This window comes from Triturus cristatus, chromosome 5_2, assembly GCF_964204655.1.
Source record: "Triturus cristatus chromosome 5_2, aTriCri1.1, whole genome shotgun sequence".
NCBI lineage: Eukaryota > Metazoa > Chordata > Amphibia > Caudata > Salamandridae > Triturus > Triturus cristatus.
In genome coordinates this window covers 891,209,366-891,231,358 of record NC_140588.1, presented here as the reverse complement: position 1 = coordinate 891,231,358, position 21,993 = coordinate 891,209,366, and the positions used below count along the sequence as shown (strand labels likewise).

General features: G+C 43.8%; 1 protein-coding gene across 1 annotated transcript in view; it reads left to right on the top strand.

Moving 5' to 3' along the window:
* Positions 1 to 21,993, top strand: part of NRK (Nik related kinase) — a 1,057,838-nt gene that overhangs the window by 525,166 nt on the left and 510,679 nt on the right. The window contains exon 8 of the mRNA XM_085608036.1: positions 9,426 to 9,480. Within this exon, the coding sequence (XP_085464162.1) occupies positions 9,426 to 9,480 (55 nt within the window). The remainder of the gene's footprint in view (positions 1 to 9,425; positions 9,481 to 21,993) is intronic.

The window sequence follows — 21,993 nt, the reverse complement described above, 5'->3', positions numbered from 1 at the left end:
AATGCAAATTCATTTCTCTCATATTTACCTATTCTGTCTAAATGTCAGATCCTAAGTCAGAACCGGTCCTCAGTATTTCCACCAAGGTTTCTAGCCGTCATGTAGAGTCACCGTCCTCTCCGTCAGTATAGGGACCTCGGATCATCAGTTCGGGAAGAAGTGGTGCTAGACCTCTCTAGTCTACTAATATTTATACTAAATTTACATTCTGTAATGTTACATTTTAATATTCAGAACGGATGAAATGGCGGAAATAATGTCCTCTTGGTACATTTGCGATACAGTGCGAGATTTTCTCACACTTAGATTGTCCCAAATAATGAATAGAAAAATTGAATGTCCATGACTAATTCGATACTTCTACGGATGTCTTTTTAAGATAATTTGTATCCCAGTGGTGGGATCATCAGTTCATAAGTTCAGCATTCGTATTCGATACAAATTTCATGTTCAGGGGCTCTTGGCATCCGTCCTGGATTTGTCATCATGGTCATGGCTTTTCAGTTTTGTCGAGTGGGCAAGGTCACAGACAGCGCGAAGCTTCCTTGCAAAAATTTCCATCAACTCGAATGCAGGCTGCGGGTGGTAGCCATTTTCTGGTAGGCCACAATGGCCAACTTAAATGAAATAAGACATAAAACAGAATTATTGCACGGAAATGATTATACAGTGTTATTCCCCTGCTAATACCCTTATGTGTATGTATTTATCTAGCCATTTGCGACATCAGAAGCCATTAATGCATATTAATTATAAGCGCAAACACAATAACATTACATAAGCAACATCGATTTCTGTCAGTTTGCTCACCAACTTAGTTCACTTATTATTGTAGCCATGCAATAGCATTCCCACGTGTAATTCTCTTGTTAATAAGGTTGGTTTGGCAAGACTTTATCATCTCTTTTGTAATTAATGATTAATCAGTAGTACTTTTAATTATAACATGCGGAAATGAAACAGGTATTCGGTTTTAAAGAAAAAAACCCTGCTCCATCAGCAGCTGGTATTTAATGGCCGGGGGTCGGGTCGCCGGGGCAGGGAATGAAAAAACAACAGTTACCTGTTGTCACAGCCGCTGCCTCTCATTCCTCTTTGCCCGCTTCCAGGGCAGGAAGCACCCATCTACCAGGCTCACCATAGCCAATCACAACACTCCAATGCAGCGTTGCGATTGGTCTGAGCGCTATGGTTTGGCGCTCAGCCAGGGAATGGGAGCCTGGGCATGTTCTGCAACAGGCTGTAATGCAGCCTGGTGCAGGACAAGCAAAATGTGCATTACGTTTTGGCTGGCCCGAGATGGCCGGCCTAAGCGTTTTGCGCATTTGGAGTGGGCAAACCCCTCCTACCTGCTCTGAGCAGAGCAGCTCCGCCCCGTCCCTACCCTGCTGAGCAAGGACGGAAAATAGAATGATAATAAAAATTAGTTATTATCATTGTTTTTTCTTGTTGGCCTGCTTAGTGGGGCGACACTACTCTGTCTTAGCGGAGGAGCCGCCACTGCAAATATGCCTTTTAAACCATTTCCATTTCTGTGGCTGACCTGATAGAAATGTGTGCATCTGTTCATTGTGCACAGTGGTCGAAATTCCCCAAACCCATGAAAGAAGTTACAACCTTCAAGAATGCAATCAAAACTGATGACGGCAGGATATAGAACTTTAATTGGCTGTCACTGTTCCTAGAGCAAAAAAGTACAAGGTGTCTGGGAATGTGGAGTACGTTGCTGTAGTATGCAAGGTAAGTTTCAAGAGCAACAGATCATGCAATCGTTGGATCAGTGGAGGATGTTGCTGTAGTATGCAAGGTAAGTTTCAAGAGCAACAGATCATGCAATCGTTGGATCAGTGGAGGATGTTGCTGTAGTATGCAAGTTAAGTTTCAAGAGCAACAGATCATGCAATCGTTGGATCAGTGGAGGATGTTGCTGTACTATGCAAGGTAAGTTTCAAGAGCAACAGATCATGCAATCGTTGGATCAGTGGAGGATGTTGCTGTAGTATGCAAGGTAAGTTTCAAGAGCAACAGATCATGCAATCGTTGGATCAGTGGTTATTTCGGAAAAGTGGTCAGTCTAGTAACGGGCCGGCATATTTAAGTAACTACAAATAGTGAAATTCATTTAGTTCCGGATGACAGGTAGATAGTATTCAAATGTATTGAAATTTCCTATTCACCTGTTGCTTCCCCTTAAACTCAAGTTATTGTACCTACTTATGTTCCGAGGTTTCCCCTCAATCTTTACGGTGCTCACATATGTTCTTTGTCTCCCTCTTCTGCCTATGGGTATGCTTCCCAAAAAGGGAAAGAGAGAGTGGGATCTTGGGTCAGAGTGCTGATCCCACAAGCATCATGGAACCTTGGCGGGGGAAGCGACATCTTCTAAGTGAGTCAGTTAGAGTCCGGCAGTTGGTCAGGGCGCGGTGGGCGAGGTCTCATCAATAAAGCTGCTCTGAAATCATCACCTATTGTGTATGGGCTCTTTCTTACAGGCTGGTTCTCAAAATCTGCTAGAAATGTAATGACAAAGACATTCATCCTTTTAGAGTAAATTTCCACCTGTTTTTCCACTTCTCAAGGTTCCCAAATGGACATTCCCAGGACTACTCATGTGATTTTTAAAAAAGTTTGTGTAGACAAATATGCCTGTGAAATGTCCTACATGCGATAATGTCATGAGACACAATAAGGGACCAATCCATAAGGACTTTGCTGTAATCTACTCTTCTGTTGCTGCGTTATTACTCCTGCCTTACTCAGAAGTAACCAGAACTACCACAAGAGTAGGTCACACCTTCTTATAGCAAAACTCTTTTTGAATCAGGCCCTGAATCTTCTTTGATGATTCTACTGGCAAAATAATGTCCCATCCCACAGCCGACCTCTTTGGCATATACCCCACCAATTGTGGGGCACATGTATGTGAACGGTTTTACTCCTGTCTTTCAAAGGAGTAAAATTCTAGACACTTTTTAGGACCTGAAGCTACCTGACAAAACTTTGAGAAGACCCTCCGATTGGCATTTTTGTTGTTGTTCACTAAGCGCGGCGGGTGTCCTTTGCGGAAACAGCCGCAAACACGCCTCTGGGTAGATTTGCTGATACAGAAAATACTCCTCTTACAGGACAAATTCACTTATTTGAGTTAGAAAGCGGATTTGAGCGTGCTGCTTCTCACTTAGGCGCAGAAATACCTTTGAGAACAAGGCTTTAAGTTATTAGTGGCTTGTAATCAGTTTACTTCTCTTTGCACTGCCACCATAATTAGAGGATAATGCTGGGAACGTATAATTTCCCTATTAAAATAACACAATTATTTTCCTATTACAAGTGGGTTTTGATATCATAACATGCTTGTAATAAGAAAGATACGTCCCTAGTCGCCTGAAATAAATTATTACAGGTTATTAGTGACGCCGTGGAGTTCTGGGACTGAGGCTGCAAAAGTAGCGATGGCTCACTCGCAGCAACCTCGAGCTGCGCTGCCTGGCCCTGCGTCACACCGAGAAGATGCAGCGCGAGCTGTGCTGCTGGAGGCCCCCTTCTCGCTGCTCTCAGTCTCTGCTCAGCATTACAGGTTTGGAATACATGACAAGAGGCGACTGATCGCAACGAGAGACAGCATTAGGCAGCGCAGCTCACACTTCTTCAGCTTCCTCAAACCCTGCTCTTACGTAGGGCGCAGGAGCGCGTGCAGGAGCTGCTGTATGGACTCCTCCAGGACCCAACCTCTTCAAATGGAAAGACGTGCCTCATATGGAAAACTACTCACGTCCTCACCATGGACCTGCCGGATACGACAGTCGGAGCCACTTAAATTATGCGGTTGTGTGACCGAGGCGAATTCCGCATATTTATAGGTTTGTCGTGTTTTCCACATAATCCATCATCTGCTGCATAATCTGCAGTTTTTAGCAAAACACATTTTGTGTTGCCGCGCTGTGGAAGCAAATCTGCAAACTTCGACTGGCCACTTATCTTCAGGTGATTGCTAGATTTGGGTGTTGAACTGGTACTAAAGAGGTGCGACTAATGCCCAGACAGTGCTAACAAGTTTACAAATAACAAAATAATGAAGTAATACTGAAGTAATCACACTTTGTGCCGCGTAGTGCTGCATAATTAGCTTTTTCTTGCTGCATAATTAACTTGAGTCTGCCGCATAATGTGTCCCTCTCCTGCTGCATAATTCCAGTGCCCCTGGCCATAGGTTCCACGCTGTGACGGTCAGACCCAATACATGACTTTGGGGAAACACTGCAAGCATCAGCAGACAGTTCATTGTTCGCAGGTTTGCTTGTGAGGAGCTGAAAGGGCGCGTCTGGTCCAGATGTTTGACCTGCGCATCGTGGATTTAATCAGTTATCATTTTTGAGCTACAAGTACCTGAGTGCAAGGATACATTTTGGGATGGGTTAGCTGTTCTCACCTGAACCCGGGAAACTTTGCATCAGCATCTTTTCCTAGTCCTGACACACCCTCACAAGCACCGGGCTCTCCTGTTCTCTTTTTCCAAGTATTCACTGAATCCTCCTAAATCCAGACAAGGAATAAAGAACTCCCAAATGAACACGAAAAGGACATAACGGAGCTCCTCTGTCACTTACAATATCTATGTAATGTGCATGAGTCCCATTTACCAAATGAATCAAGAAGAGCAAGGTGTTCGGGCACTTTTTTTAATTTTTACTAAAAGACGTGTAAAGGACTTTGGGCCTAATTCACAAAGAAATTAGTAAATGTTTTTATAACCTCGCCTGGTCATAGAATTACTCATTTCTAAAATTCATGAAACCATTCCCGGTTGTACCGTGAAACCCGTGCCGGCTGCAGCTGTTGAGATGTAAACCTGGAAAGGATTTGTAAATTCCTTTTTTCTTTTCGTCAGAAGCACTTTCTCTAAGGTATTGTGCAGTAATGCATTCAGAAGTGCCGGTGCTTTTGAGCAGTGGCAGAATTTTTATGTCCTCTCTTTAGCTACATTGGGAAAATCTTTGACTAACTTTGGGATGTTAAGTTCTTGTTCCCATCCTGGAATGGGATTGATTCCTGCCCTTGACAGGAAAAAATCCCATTTCCATGGTGGGACGGAGAACAGTATGAGAATGCCCACAGCTCGAGAGTTGTAGGTTTTCTCGAAGTTTCCAGAAAAACCACGACCAGGAACATTCACTTCCCACCCCATCACTGAGATTTAGTCATGCACAATATTATGCATTTGTTGGGCAATGTTAACATGAGTAACATGATTTGTGACTATAAGATCGACTTCTGTGAACACCTTGTAGTAGCAAATCAAGCAATTTCTGCATGTAGGTCAGACATACACATCACGTATGACAAAGTCATAACATTGTTAACTAATAAAATTAAAAGATGACAATTAAAGAGATGGTGGAGTAATGAATGTCATGAACGGAAGAAACTGCCATTTGAAATGGGAAGCTAAGGATATGACAGGATGGTTATTAAATACATTATAGGAGCAACCCGATACCCTCATGGAATGAGAGGTGAAACAATTATAGGGCAAAGGACGGAATGAATTTGTGGCAACGAAATATACAATTGCGTGGTCGGCTAATGAAATGTGGGAGGGCAATTAATTATCTGATTATTCCTTAAACTAATGTTATAAAAGATGGGAAATTATTAAACCAATGATGGTGGCTGCAATAGATTTTTATGCATTAAACCAATGCCAGGATAAAGGAGGGAACTGTGGATAGGATATTGGGGCAATTAATTAAATGATAGCAAGGGCATATATAAAATCAATCTTAGCAGCATTAATAACACAAAGAGAGGTACCACTAATGTTAATACGGAGGGAGCAACAGCCATAATTGTAGTTAACTTTTGCATGACGCAAGTTCATTCTAAGTCATTGCCAGAGGTCACTTAAAGCAGGATGCATGTCTAAATAAAGACACTATTATTAATGGAGGGTGGTGCTGTAAATGCATGAAATACATATTCAACAATTGCTCTAATGATAGGAGCAATTTATAATTTGATGACAGTTGCAATTAATGAAATGACAAACACGCCAACATAAAGATATGTAACAATAAGATACTTTTATTATGATAAATAAATATAAATATATCACACATGCAGAGTGTGCTTCCTATGAAGCATCGTTATATAGAGTTTTGACTTCCTAAGGCTGGTATTTCAGTAAGAAGTGTGCTAGGGCGCTGAGTGTGGGGATTCGGCCCGAGCTGGCAAGGATCTGGGAAAGATAGTTCAGGATTCCAGACTGAAGTGCCTTGTGTGTGATGCATTCTAGCTTGTAGCTACTCGTTTCCTCTAATGGAAGCCGCTTCAGTGGGATAATGGGACAAGAATTGAAGATGATCTGGTCGGGCATTTGAGATCCTGTGACCAACCTGGAAATAGCATGCAAGGCTTCTTTAAGAAGAGCAAATCTGGTTTGTGAATACCTATTAGTAGGGTGTTACGCAGTCATATGTGATAGCCACAAGGGATTAAATTACTTGTTTGTAATCCACATATAAGAGGAAAGATTTAAGTCCTCAACGTAGTATGAGTTTAATTTGTGCCTCTTTAGCCTATGATTTGATGAGTGCTTGGAGGTTAAGGTTCCTTTCTATGATTAAACCAAAGAAATGTAGTACATTCCACAATGGAAGGCTGCAGTTAGAAATGTGAGTGCATTGAGCAAAGTTTAATCTAGGATTTAACGGTTAAAGTGGAGATATTTAGAGTAGGTTCAATTTAAGATAACAGTATGGCATCCCTGTTATAATTTGATCAAGTATTTGCACCTTGAATTCTGCATTCTTAAGGGAGGAAATTTTCAGAAAAATCTGAGCGTCATTAAACATGAAAGTGATATGGATGTTCGAGTGGTTTAGAACGGAGGGAAGAGGCACTGTGTATAAGCTGAAGAAAGTAGGAAAGAAAATTGAACCTTGGGGAAACCTTTGGTGGATGAACAGTTGACTTCATTTAGTCATTGAGAATGTTTTTCCAAGAATGCCTAGAAAGAGCCAGGAACTGAAGCATTCAGACTCATTCTGTCCTTCAGGATTTCATGAGAGTGGAGTTATTCATCATAGCGAAAGCACCTGATATATCAAGGAGGACCAGGAGGCAGGATTCACCTTAGCTCTTTGGAACAATACTTAGAGGTATAGAGTTTCTGATACACCTATGGACCTAGAATGTGGTCCAAAGACTGGAACCACATTCCTACACCAATGTTTGTGGATTTTAATTGTACAAGGAAGCATATAACCCATGTAGAAAACATAAAAGAGAATGTGAAAAAACAATCAAAATTCAATTTATGAGCTTCATATATTTATGAGTACGTAATAATACAAATATACTATCCAGGGAGTGTGCATCCAAATGTTGAGCTAAATGAAAAGATTGGAAAATAAAACAATTTGAAACAGAAAAAAGCTCACAGATTAGGTTTGCTCTCCTAATTCTACAAGGAAAGTAGAGATTACTGGCTCACAAAGATATGTATATTTTTCAGTCTGATATATGGATTACTGCAGTCCAGGATTGTCCCATATAAATCTACGATAGCTGGAAGTATGTCAGATTTTCAGGACCTATTTTGTAAATTATTGCCATTTAGGTGCATTTTATGTACATTTTGTGGGCTCTGGTTAAAGTATATTTGTGCTATGCTGTGTTTTCCATTTGTGGTGTTATGTTGTCAGCGTGACGTATGGTATGTCTTCGCTTAGATGTGAGAAATGTTCAGTTTTGAGTGTATCGTCTGCATATCATTATATTGTGTTGTTAGTTGCCTGATGTAGATTTGGAAAGTGGTGGTGGTGGCCTGGGGATCAGTGCTGTCATCACGGTGGTCGTAGTTTCCCAATACAGGTAGGGTCTCATGGTACGTGGTTTATGAAAAACAAAATGTCATACTTTCTGTATTAGGTTATGGAGTTTCACTCTGCTATAGCTGCTATGATGGGTTTGAGTATTTGAATCCATCCTGCTGTCATACTTGCTCATTGTGCCCTGGGTTTGCCCTACATTTCAGTACGGCACTCCAAGTTTTTGATTGACTCAACAATTTTCAGACTGCACTCATAACATAGGAAATGTGAGCTATGCACCTGTTGAGAAAGCAGTTCAAATCTCAGAGTGGATCCAGTACATTATCATGTGACCAATTGGCCTTGGACGTATGGGACTCTATGGCCAGATGTACGAATATCTCATCACGAAATACTAGCTGCAAATTACGACCATTATTTTATAGGCAGTAAAGGTTTTTACGAACTAACGTATTAATGGGTCGGTTCTTAAAAATCCAAATTTTAGTGAGTTGCAATTTAATCTACCTCATGAATATTTATGTTGCAGGTCGCAAATTGTGACTAACTATGATTGGAGGCCATCACAGGGGTGGTGACCTGCTGGGCTCGTTGAGGAATAGAGTCTATGACTGGATATTGATATGATATGGAATTTCTAAAGCTCACAGTTGCCCTTTGGCATCTTTGCACTAAAATTCCCCTGAGACAAAACCTGAGAGCCGTGCAGCCACGGTCCATGCAGGTAACATCAGTGGGGCGGTGGGGCTGGGTCAGAGGGGATTTCGAGGGACGAAAAAAACAGAAACAATTATAATGAAAGAATGAACAACCAGGACTTTAGCTGTTTTCAAAAGCTATAGATTAGACTGCCTTTTGAGGTGTAAAGGCTGAGCTGGTATGTGGAATAAACAAGGCTTCAAATGTGCCAGGAAGCCTTAATTTTTGAAACAGAGACTGAATTTGAGGTGGCACACCGCAGATCGTCTTCTTGATTGATTCCACCTACATTATCTGAGATATTCTGATGCTGCTCCATGCAGTTTTCTGTCGATTCCACCTACATTATCTGAGATATTCTGATCCTGCTCCATGCAGTTTTCTGTCGATTCCACCTACATTATCTGAGATATTCTGATCCTGCTCCATGCAGTTTTCTGTGTGCCAGACAGAGAACCTTAAATCTGACTCTTTTTTTATTACTGGGATTAGTCACTTCTAGGTATGCTTCACAAGGACAGTTATTAAAAGCTATACCTCAGAACAGAGGCTTTTCTGCCTTATAATTGAAACTTTAGTAGTTTTTGCCTGTCCGGGACTCTTTAGGCGCTGGGCAATGTATGTACAATTTCAGAATCCTTATGTCATCTCTTGCATTCTCACTATGTACACCTAAAAACTACTCCTAGGTGGATTTCACGTTTGGTACATTAAAAGACAGAACATCTCCAGATGTTGTACATAACACTGGAACAACTCAGCTCAACAAAAAGTTATGAAAAAATGTAAATATCCATCATGCCATTTTCAATGATAACTTGTTTTTTGCAGCATCAATTGAGACTTGCCGTGCAGGCTCGTTGAACTTATGTTTCAATATTTCTCTTTCTGCAGAGTGATTTGTGGTCACTGGGAATCACTGCAATGGAAATGGCAGAAGGGACTCCTCGTAAGTAAATATGTGATATTTTCTTTACATTGCTGGAAGTCTTTTACGCTGTAGCATATTTGCATTTCGGTATGATTTTTGAAGTCATCTTTACATGTGTTGTTTACAACTCTGACTTGCATTTGTTGCATTGTGAAGTCCAAACGTTGTAGTGGTTTGGGCTACTGGTGGTAATCATGTAGCGCACTTTGGGTCAGATTTATGAAGATGCCAACAAAAATGCAAAAACATGCAAAAACAAATGCAAAAAAGGCAGTGCAGCACAGCACCAAATGTTGCCATGGTCTGTTGCGTGACAAGGAGAGAGCAGGAGAGCGCCAAATATTCAGAGGTTAGAGTGTTAGTGACATGATTATATTTATTCCACATGCATCAAACCAGCGTTGCAAATATATACCTTTTCTATTGGAGTGTGGGAAGGTGCTCGCAGACATAGTCAATGCTTTGTTTTAGTACAGAAAAAATGCTTTTAGCATTTATTAGTTCAAGTTCATAGTAGTGTGTCCTGAGCACACAAAGAAGCCAATTCAAAAAGTTTCTATTTTTTTAAAATCATAAATCCAATCGTTGATAAATTGCATAGTTTTACTTCAGTCCTCAGACAGCAAATAGTACATTTTCATGCAGGCTCCTGCACAACCATATTTATTGTTGCGGACAGTCCACTGGGAGTTCCTATACACACGTATATTATTTCTGCGTCTCATCTCCTGGAAAAGGGGTGAGGGGGCAATTTCATTTCACTTCTGCTGCTAAGAAATAACAAGCTTTTGTGTATCGTTTCTGACACTGAAACATTTTTATTTAGGTTCATTTCTAGAATGTGACTAGTCATGCAAAATTATTGTGAATACCTGTAAAGTTCTGGGTTTGGTTTTTTTTCAAGCATTATCAATGGCCACTTCCTCCCCTGACATTATCATACCTTCCAGTTTCCTGGTTGTTACCACGCCACTTTGACTACAGAAAATGCATCATTCTCACTTGGTGGAAATTGGTTTAGAAACATCTCCAAATCCTGATTCAATGAGGGAAGATTTGGAAAGGTCATATTTGATTTTTTGAGCAAATGAGTTGATCTTACCTGCATGAATATGCTTGACCTATACAGTACCAAGTGATCAATGTTTCCAGTGCATCTTACTTTTATTGATTCTAGTTGCTAAAATGTTATGCATAATTGCATGAATCTTTTAGATAGAACTGAAATTAAATGCTGTTGTGTTCTGCAAAGCGGGAGACATAATGTACTCTGTGATCATGAGCGCTTTACCTTTGTGTGCAAATGCTCATCCACCCTTCCTGGTGACTGTATGTTTTTTATTACCATTTCATTAAATAGTTATCACACAGTCATATAACACCATGAACAACTGTGCTTAATGAGGAAGATCAGACATCTATCTTCCGCTCCTCTATGGAAGCTCAAATTGTCTTCGACATTGATTCAGAAGTGCAGTCTTCTAGGGCCTACCAAAATCCATCACAAACCACTCATTTTAATTCACCATCCATATCCTCACTTCTGGCACTAAGTAATTTACTATTTTTACCATGGTCCTGAGGTATATTCACTGGCTCCTCCTGGAATCCTGAATTAATTTTAGACCAGCCTGTTTACATTCAGTATTCACCATGATCAAAAACCTTCTTACATTGCAAGCAGGCTCTCTTATTTCAGGTTGTTTACTTGCCAAAGAAGCCAATCATCTCTTACACTGGAGTTCTGGAGCAGGCAAGCTTCAAGACAATCCATGCCAACAGTCATAACTTGGTATGCCTTACCCAAACATCTAGATAGTCAATCTACCTTCCTGGCATTTCCTGGCATTTAGTAAAAATCTAAATTATTCTTTAATTTGGCGCCTCTTTTCTGCAGTCCTTCTCCATTTCCCCATTTACCTTATCTCTCTCTTATTTTCTTCTTAGCATCTCGATTAAAGGTAAAGATATGGCTCCTCGGTCAAAGCCTGATTTAAAGATTTAGGGGCAGATCTACAAGAAAGTGACGCATCTGTAAAGATGCGCCACTTTCCCTGCACCACCCTGAGAAACTCTCGCGCCATTATTGATGCACCATGGCGCAAGGATTGAAAATGGCGTCAGAAATTCTGACGCATCTGTTGATGCAAAAGTCATGCATTGCTGGAGTTGTGTCGCCAACTACCTCAGATGCATTCTTCTCAACACCCGCTCCACCCGCAAACACGCCGTCGAACTCTGAGACCTACGCGACCCAACCACCCCAGACTTTGCCTTCCTGACGGAGACCTGGCTGAACCCTCTCCTCGGCACCCGACATCGCCATAGCCACGGAAGGCTACAAGATCACCCGGAGGGATCACCATCGTCCACAGGAACACTCTCAGAGTCTCGACCAACACCGACGACACCCTCAGCACTGCTGAACACCTGCACTTCCAGATCCACACCGACCCCAACACCACCCTCAGAGAAACCCTTGTCTACAGACCCCCCCGGACTCCGACCACAGTTCAGCGACACCATCGCCGACCTCGTCAGCACACACGCCCTCGCCTCCACAGACTACATCCTCCTCAGGGACCTGAACTTCCTCCTCGAGAACAACAACTACACCAACTCCACCACCCTGATCGACAACCTAGCCAACCTCGGACTCAGACAACTCATCACAACACCCACCCACTCCGCCGGACACACGCTTCACCCCATCTTCTCCGCAAGCCCCCACGTCTCCTTCAACCACACCACCGAACTCCTCTGGACCGGCTATCGCTGCATCCACTTCACCTTCCAGAAACCCACCACGCACCACCGCACCCAACAGATGCCTAGCCGCTGCTGGAGCAAAGTCACCGAAGACCAGCTAACCACCAGCCTCACCCAAAGCCCACCCGCCGACCCCACCGCCCCGACACCGCCGCCCGCAACCTAAGACAGTGGATCGTCGACTGCGCCAACACCCTCGCCCTGCTCAAGAAACCCTCCAACAGCCACACCAGCAAGAAAGCCAGTTGGTTCACTGAAGACCTCCAGGCCTCCAAGCAAACCTGCCGAAAACTAGAGAAGAACTGGCTCCTTAAATGAATACCGGACAGCTACACAGCCCACAAGAACGTCACCCACAGACACCATCACCTCATCAGATCCGCCAAATGGGCCTCCTTCAAAGACTGCTGTTGAATAATTGGTCAAACTCTTCCGATGAAGTAAATGTAGTTTATTAGCGTGAAGCACCACCAACAACAAGTGGTTGTTACCCCTCCGTGTTCGCCACCTCAACTGCCTCTCAACATATCCCCATGGATACCAGAACATACCACGAGAGTCTCTGTTCCAGTAAAGAACACCATGCACGAGATTACAACACATCCCCTTTACACACAATATAGAAAATACAAAACACAAAGGGAACAAGAAAAGATAAAATACATTAACCTAAATAAAAATCATCAAACTACGCAGGGACGTGATGTTGTCTTCGAGAGATCCTCTTTGGTTGTACGTGCCTGGGAACAGGAAAAATTGAGGTACCAGGGCAATTAACAGGACTTTGGGAGAAATTCGTACCAGATTGGTCAAAATGTGAGACATTACCAGCATCAGGGCCCAAAGTAGGATCTGGCCCTGTGTACTTCACCAACCTAGACATACTCCACTTACATCCATTTTGCATTGTAACCACATTTTTATGAATAGCAGAAATCCTAAAAGGACCCATAAATTCAGACACACCTTTTTTAGAAAATCTGGGTTTCTTGACCAAAACCCACTCACCAACATTCCACAATTTGGACCTAACACCATTCTTGTAATCAAAATGTTTTTTATATTCCATTTGGTAAGAATTAATTCTCTTCTCCACCTCCTCCCCGTCCCCAAAGGTCAAAACATTAGGAGGAAACCAAGTAGGGTTCAACTTGGACTTGGCATGTCTGCCCCGCAGAAGAAAAAAAAGCGAATTACCAATGACATGGTTAATCGTCGTGCGATGAGCCCACCAAGTATCACGCAAAACATCCTTTAGGGGAGTCTTAGTGTCTAACGCAGTTTGTACACACCCCTTGACCACACGGTTCATACGCTCAGCAAGCCCATTGGCCTGAGGAGAATAGAGAGCTGTCTTAAGATGAGTGATACCTACATCATCCAAAAATTCCCCCATCTCAGAAGATACAAACTGCACCCCATTGTCAGTGATAAGATATTTTGGAAGACCTTCACGAGAAAATTCCTCCTTGAAAAACTCCACAACAACCCTTGTGTTGACATTACTCACACATTTAGTAGACACCAACTTAGAAGTGTAATCCACCAAAAGAATAACAAATTTCTCAGAGGGCGCCAGCAAATCAAATGGACCCATGAGATCCAACCTTAACTTTGTCCACGGTTCACTAGGAACTTCAACCGGAGACAAAGGAGCACTGCTCACAACTTTTGACTTATCATTTGACGAACATAGATGACAATCTTTAACTACTGCTTCCACTTGGTGATCCATGCACGGCCACCAATACCTTCCCTCAGGCGTGCCTTAGTGAGACTCCTCCCTAGGTGCCCCTCATGAGCTAAATTGATCAATTTCAGTCTTAATGACAAAGGAGGAATGAACCTACTACCTCTCATTAATCCTCCATCTAACACAGTAAGCTCATTCCTAATGGACCAAAAAGGACAAAGGTCTTGAACCACATGCTTGCAATTATCAGGCCATCCTTTTATGATAAAATCCTTAATATTAGAAAAAAGGGAATCATTCGAGATAGCCTCAGTCCATTCTTCTTGAGAAATAGAAGCTTCCTTAACCCAAGAGATGGAAAAAGGAGGTTCAACATCAACAAAATCATCATGTGCCTGTAAAGGCAATCGAGACAAACAATCAGCAGCTACGTTCGAGGATCCAGTAAGATACTGTACTTGGAAATTGAATTCCTCCAAACCTTCACTCCAACGTTTCAGCCTAGGAGTCAATCTGTCACTTTCCATGCAAGAAAAAACTTGTACTAATGGGCGATGGTCTGATTTAACAACAAAAGGAATGCCCCAGAGGTAAAATTTAAAATGCATGATTGCCCAAACAATCGCAAGTGCCTCCCTCTCAATACAAGAATATTGTTGTTCCGCTTTCCTTAAAGCACGGGAAGCAAAAGCAACAACTCTGTCAACACCATTGTCAACCTGGGATAATACCGCACCCAAACCAGCCAAACTAGCATCAGTGGTGAGCATTGTTCTCTTCTTAGTATCAAAATGGCCTAAACTAGGTAATTGGCTGATAGAACGTTTAACTATTCCAAAAGCAGTCTCACATGCTTCATTCCACTCAAAGTGAGTGCCTTTTTTAAGCAACTTCCTTATAGGTTCAACCACAGATGCAAACCCCTTTATAAACTTGGCATAAAATTCCGCCAAGCCCAAGAATGACCTAACTTGTTCCTTATCAACAGGAGTTGGGGCCTCAACAATACTCTTAGCCAATTCAAGTTTAGGTTGAATACCTTCCCCGGAAATTACATGCCCAAGGTAAGTAACTGAGGATACCCCAATTTTACACTTCAATTTGTTGACAGTGAGACCCTTACACGCCAATTTTTCCAAAACCATTCTTAACTTCGCGTCATGTTCCGTGTCATCCTTACCATATACAAGAATGTCATCTTGGAAAAAAATGACCTTTGGCATATCACCAATGACCAGCTTCATGATGCGTTGAAAACATGCCGCAGCCGACGCCAGACCAAAAGGCATTCTGATAAATCTGAACGCTCCTAATGGTGCCACAAAAGACGTCAGATGCCTAGAATCAACATGAAGCGGGACTTGGTGATACGCTGAAGACAAGTCAAGAACAGAAAAAACTTTTGCATCACTTAGCATAGACAAAGACTCGTTAATGTTGGGTAAGGGTTGGCGGTCAACCCATATCCATTTATTCAGACCTAGTGTTGAATAATTGGTCAAACTCTTCCGATGAAGTAAATGTAGTTTATTAGCGTAAAGCACCACCAACAAGTGGTTGTTACCCCTCCGTGTTCGCCACCTCAACTGCCTCTCAACATATCCCCATGGATACCAGAACATACCACGAGAGTCTCTGTTCCAGTAAAGAACACCATGCACGAGATTACAACAACTGCCTAGACAACAACGCACACAACAGCAAAGAGCTCTTCAACATCGTGAAGGAACTCTCCAACCCCGGCTCCAGCACCAACGACATCCCCCCTTCACAAGACCTGTGCGACTCGATGGCCACCTTCTCCCATCGCAAGATCGCAGACATCCACGACAGCTTCAACGCCACAACCGCCCCAACAACCACTGAGACTTCCGCCCCCACGACCACCATCCGCACCGACTGTCTGCTCTGCTGGACCAACATTAACGACGACGACACCATCAATATCATGAACACCATCCACTCCGGATCCCCGGAAGACCCATGCCCACACCACATCTTCAACAAAGCCAGCACCACCATCGCACCCCATCTCTAGAAAGCCATCAACATCTCCTTCGAGACAGCACGCCTAGATCCCCGCCTTACTCAAGAAACCCAAGGCGGACCCCAAGGACCTCAAGAACTTCCGGCCCATCTTCCTGCTCCCATTCCCGGCGCAGGTCATCGAGAAGACCGTCAACAAACAACTGACCCGTTACCTCAAGGAGAACAGCATCCGGGACCCGTCCCAATCTGGGTTCCGCAGCAACCACAGCACCTAAACTGCCCTCATCGCCGCTACCGATGACATCAGGACTCTGCTAGACAACGGAGAAACCGCGGCCCTCATCCTCCTGGACCTGTCAGCCGCCTTCGACATGGTCTGCCACCACACACTATGCACACGCCTCCATGATGCCGGGATCCAAGAGAAGGCCCTGGACAGGACCACCTCCTTCCTCTCCGGCAGAACACAGAGCGTCCGCCTCCCCCCCTTTCGCTCCAAAGCCACCGAGATCATCTGCGGCGTACCCCAGGGCTCATCCCTCAGCACAACACTGTTTAACATCTACATGGCACCGCTCACCCACGTCGCCCGACTGCACAACCTCAACATCATCTCTTACGCCGATGACACCCAGCTGATCCTCTCCCTCACCAAGGACACCCACACCAGCAAAACCAACCTCCACGAAGGAATGAAGGTCATCGCTGAATGGATGAGGAACAGCCGACTGAAGCTGAACTCGTACAAGACGGAGGTCCTCATCCTCGGATCCACCCCCTCAGCCTGGGATGACTCCTGGTGGCCGACCACAGTGGGAACAGTTCTGACACCGATCGACCACGCATGCAACCTAGGGGTCATCCTCGACTCCACCCTCTCCATGACTAAGCAGGTCAACGCCGTCTCATCCTCCTGCTTCAAAACCCTCCGCATGCTCCGCAGGATCTACAAGTGGATCCCCACCAAAACGAGAAGAACGGTCACCCAAGCCCTCGTCAGCAGCAGGCTGGACTACAGAAACGGCCTCTACTCAGGAGCCTAGGCCAAACTCCTGAAATGGCTTCAACGCATCCAGAACGCCTCTGCACACCCGATCCTCGACACCCCTCGCCCAGCCACATCACACCCCACCTGAGAGACCTGCACTGGCTCCCCATCAACAAGAGGATAACCTTCAAGCTCCTCACCCACACACACAAGGCACTCCACAACACCGGACCAGGGTACCTCAACAGATGACTCACCTTCTAAACTCCCACCCGCCAGCTCCGTTCCGCTGACCTCGCCCTCGCTACAGTCCCCCGCATCCGAAGAGCGACCTCCGGCGGCAGATCGTTCTCCCACCTCGCAGCCAAGACCTGGAACACCCTCCCCATCCACCTACGGCAGACCCAAGATCTATTGATCTTCAGAAGACTCCTCAAGACCTGGCTTTTCGAGCAGTAGCAACATTCCCCACCCCCCAGCGCCTTGAGACCCTCACGGGTAAGTAGTGCGCTTTACAAATGCTATGATTGATTGATTGATTAATTGTCGCAAGCACGATGCAACTCCAGCAATGCAGGGGGAGGCCTATCCTCGTTGTGCTGTGTCTCTCCTTACGCCTGCATCAAACAGGAGTAGGAATTTGACGCAGTGGCGTCCTAGAAGTGGCATAGTGATATCTTGTAGATTTCACTGCGTCACTTCCACAAGGCTTTTTTGCTTTAGAACGCCCACCTTCCATACATTATACCTGACGCAGGTATAATGTGACGCAGGGCTTTACAACGTGACGCATCTCCCTAGATGAGTCTCGTTGTAAATGGGCTGCATTTTTACGCTGCCGCTGTGTCACAAAAAGTGATGCAACAGCAGTGCAAAAATGACACAAGGGACTTGTTAATCTGCCCCTTAGTGCAAAATCTTCATCCAAAGTAAACACACACAAGAAGAGGAAGAGTGACAAAGAGGGAGTTTAATGAGAGGTGGCACAACTCCCATTACCTAAATTTCTTCAGTAGAAGAGATACGAGTTACATCCTGATGCTAATTAGAGAGAAAAACTACGTTTGAAAAAAATAATAAGGAAACAACGAGTGTGCAACTTCATTCAACATAAGACTAGACATAAAAACATCAATACTAATTGCTGTGTTCATGCTCTTGACATGGTTTTGATCATTAGCCAGAAACTCACCCAGTTGCGCAATAAACGAATTATTTTCCAATGTTTGGAAAGCAGCTTCCGTTTGATGCACATCATCCTGCTTGCTCTGTTATTCAAATGAAAGGACATTCATTATTTGCTGTGGGAGTTTACCACCATATGGAATCACAGTTTCACGGTAAACAGGCCTAAATTCACCTCATAATGGTGGCTTTAGGGGAGAAACTATTCTATACAGAAGGAGAGTTACTCTTATATTCCTTTGTATCATAGCTCCTTCACTCCATAAACCAATCAACAGCTTAGCAGAATATGAGGAACTTGAACACAAACACTACAAAGTGGTGTCCAGTAGGTGAGGAGCGGTATGTTTGCGTTTTGCCACTGCGCCACGTTCTCAATGCTTAAAAGTAAATACATTGCGGTGGTCCTCCTCATAAGAACAGTTTGTGAAGATACCTTTATACTGATATTTTGTTAGTATTTCCACAGGATATCTCCCAGTGCCAAAAGAAGGTTTAATGAGTGACCCTCCCTGTCCGCATTCATTCTTCCCATTTACAATTTATATTTAACAAAGGTTCATCCCCTATGCTCCTGAAAGAAATCTCTCACCAAGAATTATGTCCTTTTAAGCAATCCTCAGATCTACGTAAATGGGTTCGAGATCAATGTGTTCACCCAGTGAAAGGCTCTCCGACTGGTCTTCTGCATTATCTACTCACATTTTTCAGCTAGATTACTTCCTACAGTCTGAACGCTTTTCAACATCTTCTGAAGTGCATATCTTCGAATAGTGCCTCAGGTGCAGTGGCAGTAGGGCCCAGATCACTGAATATTGCTGTATTTTACTACTCAAGGAGCAGTCTGTGGCCGCTCCTCCTTGCTGCCTAGAGCCTGCAGAATCCTAGCTATGCCACTATTTCTTCTGTACTTTTATTTCATGTGCCATTTTCTGCACCCCCATGCACCTTCTTAAGGCAGGAGTAGATGAGCAACTTAATTTTGGGTTCAATTTTGAGGTAGTTGCTGAGCACGGTTAGCAGTAGCTATAAGGAACCATTTGCACTTTACAGTCGCCTTTGAAACATTAAAATGCTCCTGCCTAGTCATCCCCACCAAACATGAACTTCACCATCATGGTACCTTATCTTCAATGTATTATGCTTCACACAGATGAGACAAGCCCCAGACTACAATTAGCCTTGTGGCTCAGAGCAAGAATACAACACCGGTGGATGTGACAACACTACCGGGAAAAACACAGCACATGTGGTAGACTTGGCATCTTTGGCGTGGTTTCCCCTGACTTTTTGCGTCTACTGCCTGTATTTTTGAGCTGTGCTGGATTTCATTTTTGCTGGCTTAGATGCTTTGGGCACTATGTCACTGCTGATCTGTGTCAAGGTGCAAGTGCTTCCTGTTTAAATTGTTGTTTCAATTGGTTTTCCCTAATTGGCATATTTGATTTATTGGGAGGTCCCTAGTAAAGTGCACTGAAGTGTGGCAAGGCCTGTAAATCAAATGCTAATAGTGGGCCTACAGCACTGATTGTGCCACCCACATGAGTAGCTCTGGAAAGGTAACTCAGGCCTGCCACTGCAGTGTCTGTGCTCAATTGTTAACTGCCATGTCGACTTGGCAAGAGCACCCACTTGCCAGGCCCTTACCTTTCCTTTTCTTACATGTAAGGCAACCCTATGGTAGGCCCAAGATACCCCCCTGGGCAAGGTGCAGTGTAAGTGAAAGGTAGGACAATTACTGGTGTGTGTGACATGTCCTGAGAGTGAAATACTGCCAATTTAGTTTTTCACTATTAAAAGGGTATCTTGCGCCATAGGATAGAATGGGAGTTTATTCATAACATCTTATAAATATAAATTCCCATTGGGACAAAATGGAGAAATACAGTTTTGGCTCAGAATTTGATAACACATCTTTTAGTAAAGATGGTTTTTAAATTGTGTGTTTGAAAATGCCACTTTTAGAAAGTACGCATTTTCTTGTTTAACCACTCTGTGTGCCTCTGCCTGTTTGTGTATTGACTGTATGGTTTTGGAGTGACAGGGAATGGGGATGTGCATTCACTGTAGACAGCCACTGGAGGGGTTGAGGTGTACCTGGCCCTTCCTGGATGACTCAGAGCTGGGCTGAATAGACCCTGGCTGAATTTAGAGAAGTGGGTGGAGATTTCCTTGCGCCTGAATAAGGCCTGTCTCCCTTGCACAATGCTGTCTCCACCCCCTGCGGACATGCTGCACCAGTGAGGACAGAACTGGTTTGGACTGGGTTCAGAGACCCTTGCACAAAGAGAACAAAGACATTTTGGGCTATAAGTATTAGAACTAAAACCCCTGAACTTTAGACTACTTCTGGAATCAAGAGGAACCTTTGCCAAGGAGAAGAGCTGGAGAAACTGGAGAAACTGGAGGAGGAGCACTGCCCCTGTGCTGTGTGCTGTCTGGGGAAGGCCTGCAGTAGCTGTTTCTGCCAAGGAAAGGACAAGCACTTTGCTGTATGCTGTGTCCCCCCTGCTTGATGAAGATCTCCAAGGGATTGAGGAGAGCTTGCCTCCTGTTCTGAAGTCTTGGAGACACAAAAACTTCACCCCCAGTCCCCCTGAACTTCCTTGCTGGGAGTTCTAACCTGCCAAGACTTGCCTGTGACTGTGTTGGGCCTCTGGAGGTTGTTCCTGCTGTTGGGAGCTGGAAAAGCAACGCAACTCCAAGAAAAATGGCACATCTCTCTTCTTGCGGCTGTTTTTCTGACGCAGCACCGATGTGTGAGAAGAATCTCCATGCACAGCTGTGCTGCTGCCGAAACCGACGTATCGCCTGTCTCCGCTGCAAGAACCAACGCATCGGGTGATCGCGGCTGAAGAAACCGACACAGTGCCGCTCGACACCGCCACATTAATCACCGACGTATCTCGGATTTCTATGCATCGTACCTGTGCTGCAAGTTTTCCCGACGCATCACCCGAGGACCAGAACCGTGGAATCAACGCATCACTTCCCCTTACAGATTAGATGTGACGCATCACTTCTCCTGCGTGTAGCAGAACTGTCGCATCGCCTCCCCACGGTCTCAGGAACCAACGCATCTCTTTGTTTTTCAATGCTTCCCATCTCTGCGGCTGTTTGACCTTGTGAATTTTGTCGCAACCACAGGTACTTTGAGAGAAATCACTTATACATAGTTTTCTATGGGCCAAGTTTGAAACCTTTTTAAAGTAATATTCTTATTACATGTATGTTGATTTTTATCGTTTTGGGCCCACATGCATCAAAGCAGAATCTACCCCTCTGCTACCGGTATTTTTGCATTTGGGATGCATCATCCCAAATGCAATAATCGCAATTTAAGTAATCTCTAAATTGTGATTACTTAAATTGTCATTGCATTTAAGGAATCACAAATTGAGATTTCTTAAATGCAATGCTGTAAAGTAAAGAAACTAGCGATTTCGCTAATAGGGGGAGCAAATTACCATGAAGTTGAACTTCATGGTAATATGCAAAAACTTTGAAAAATGCACTAAAGTGCATTTTTCAAAGTTCCATTTTACACACACACATGCCCTTGGGGCATGTGTGTGTGCAAGATGTACTCATATGCAGATTTTAGGGGTGCACCCTGGCACCATTGAAATTGCATTCTCAATTTGCGATTCTCTGATTGAGAATCGCAAATTGAGAATGTCTTCCCATTCATTCCTATGGGCCTCTAGGCCCATAGGAGTGAATGGGGAGGTATTCCTTAATTGCGACTCGCAATTTGCGAGTCGCAATTAAGGAATGTTTAGAAATCGCTATTTTTTAAGCGATTTCTACATGCATAGCCTTTTGCTATTCCTTATTAGCGAATTATTATTTTTCGCTAATAAGGAATCGCAAATGGCATTGTTGATGCATGTGCCAGATGGTCTTG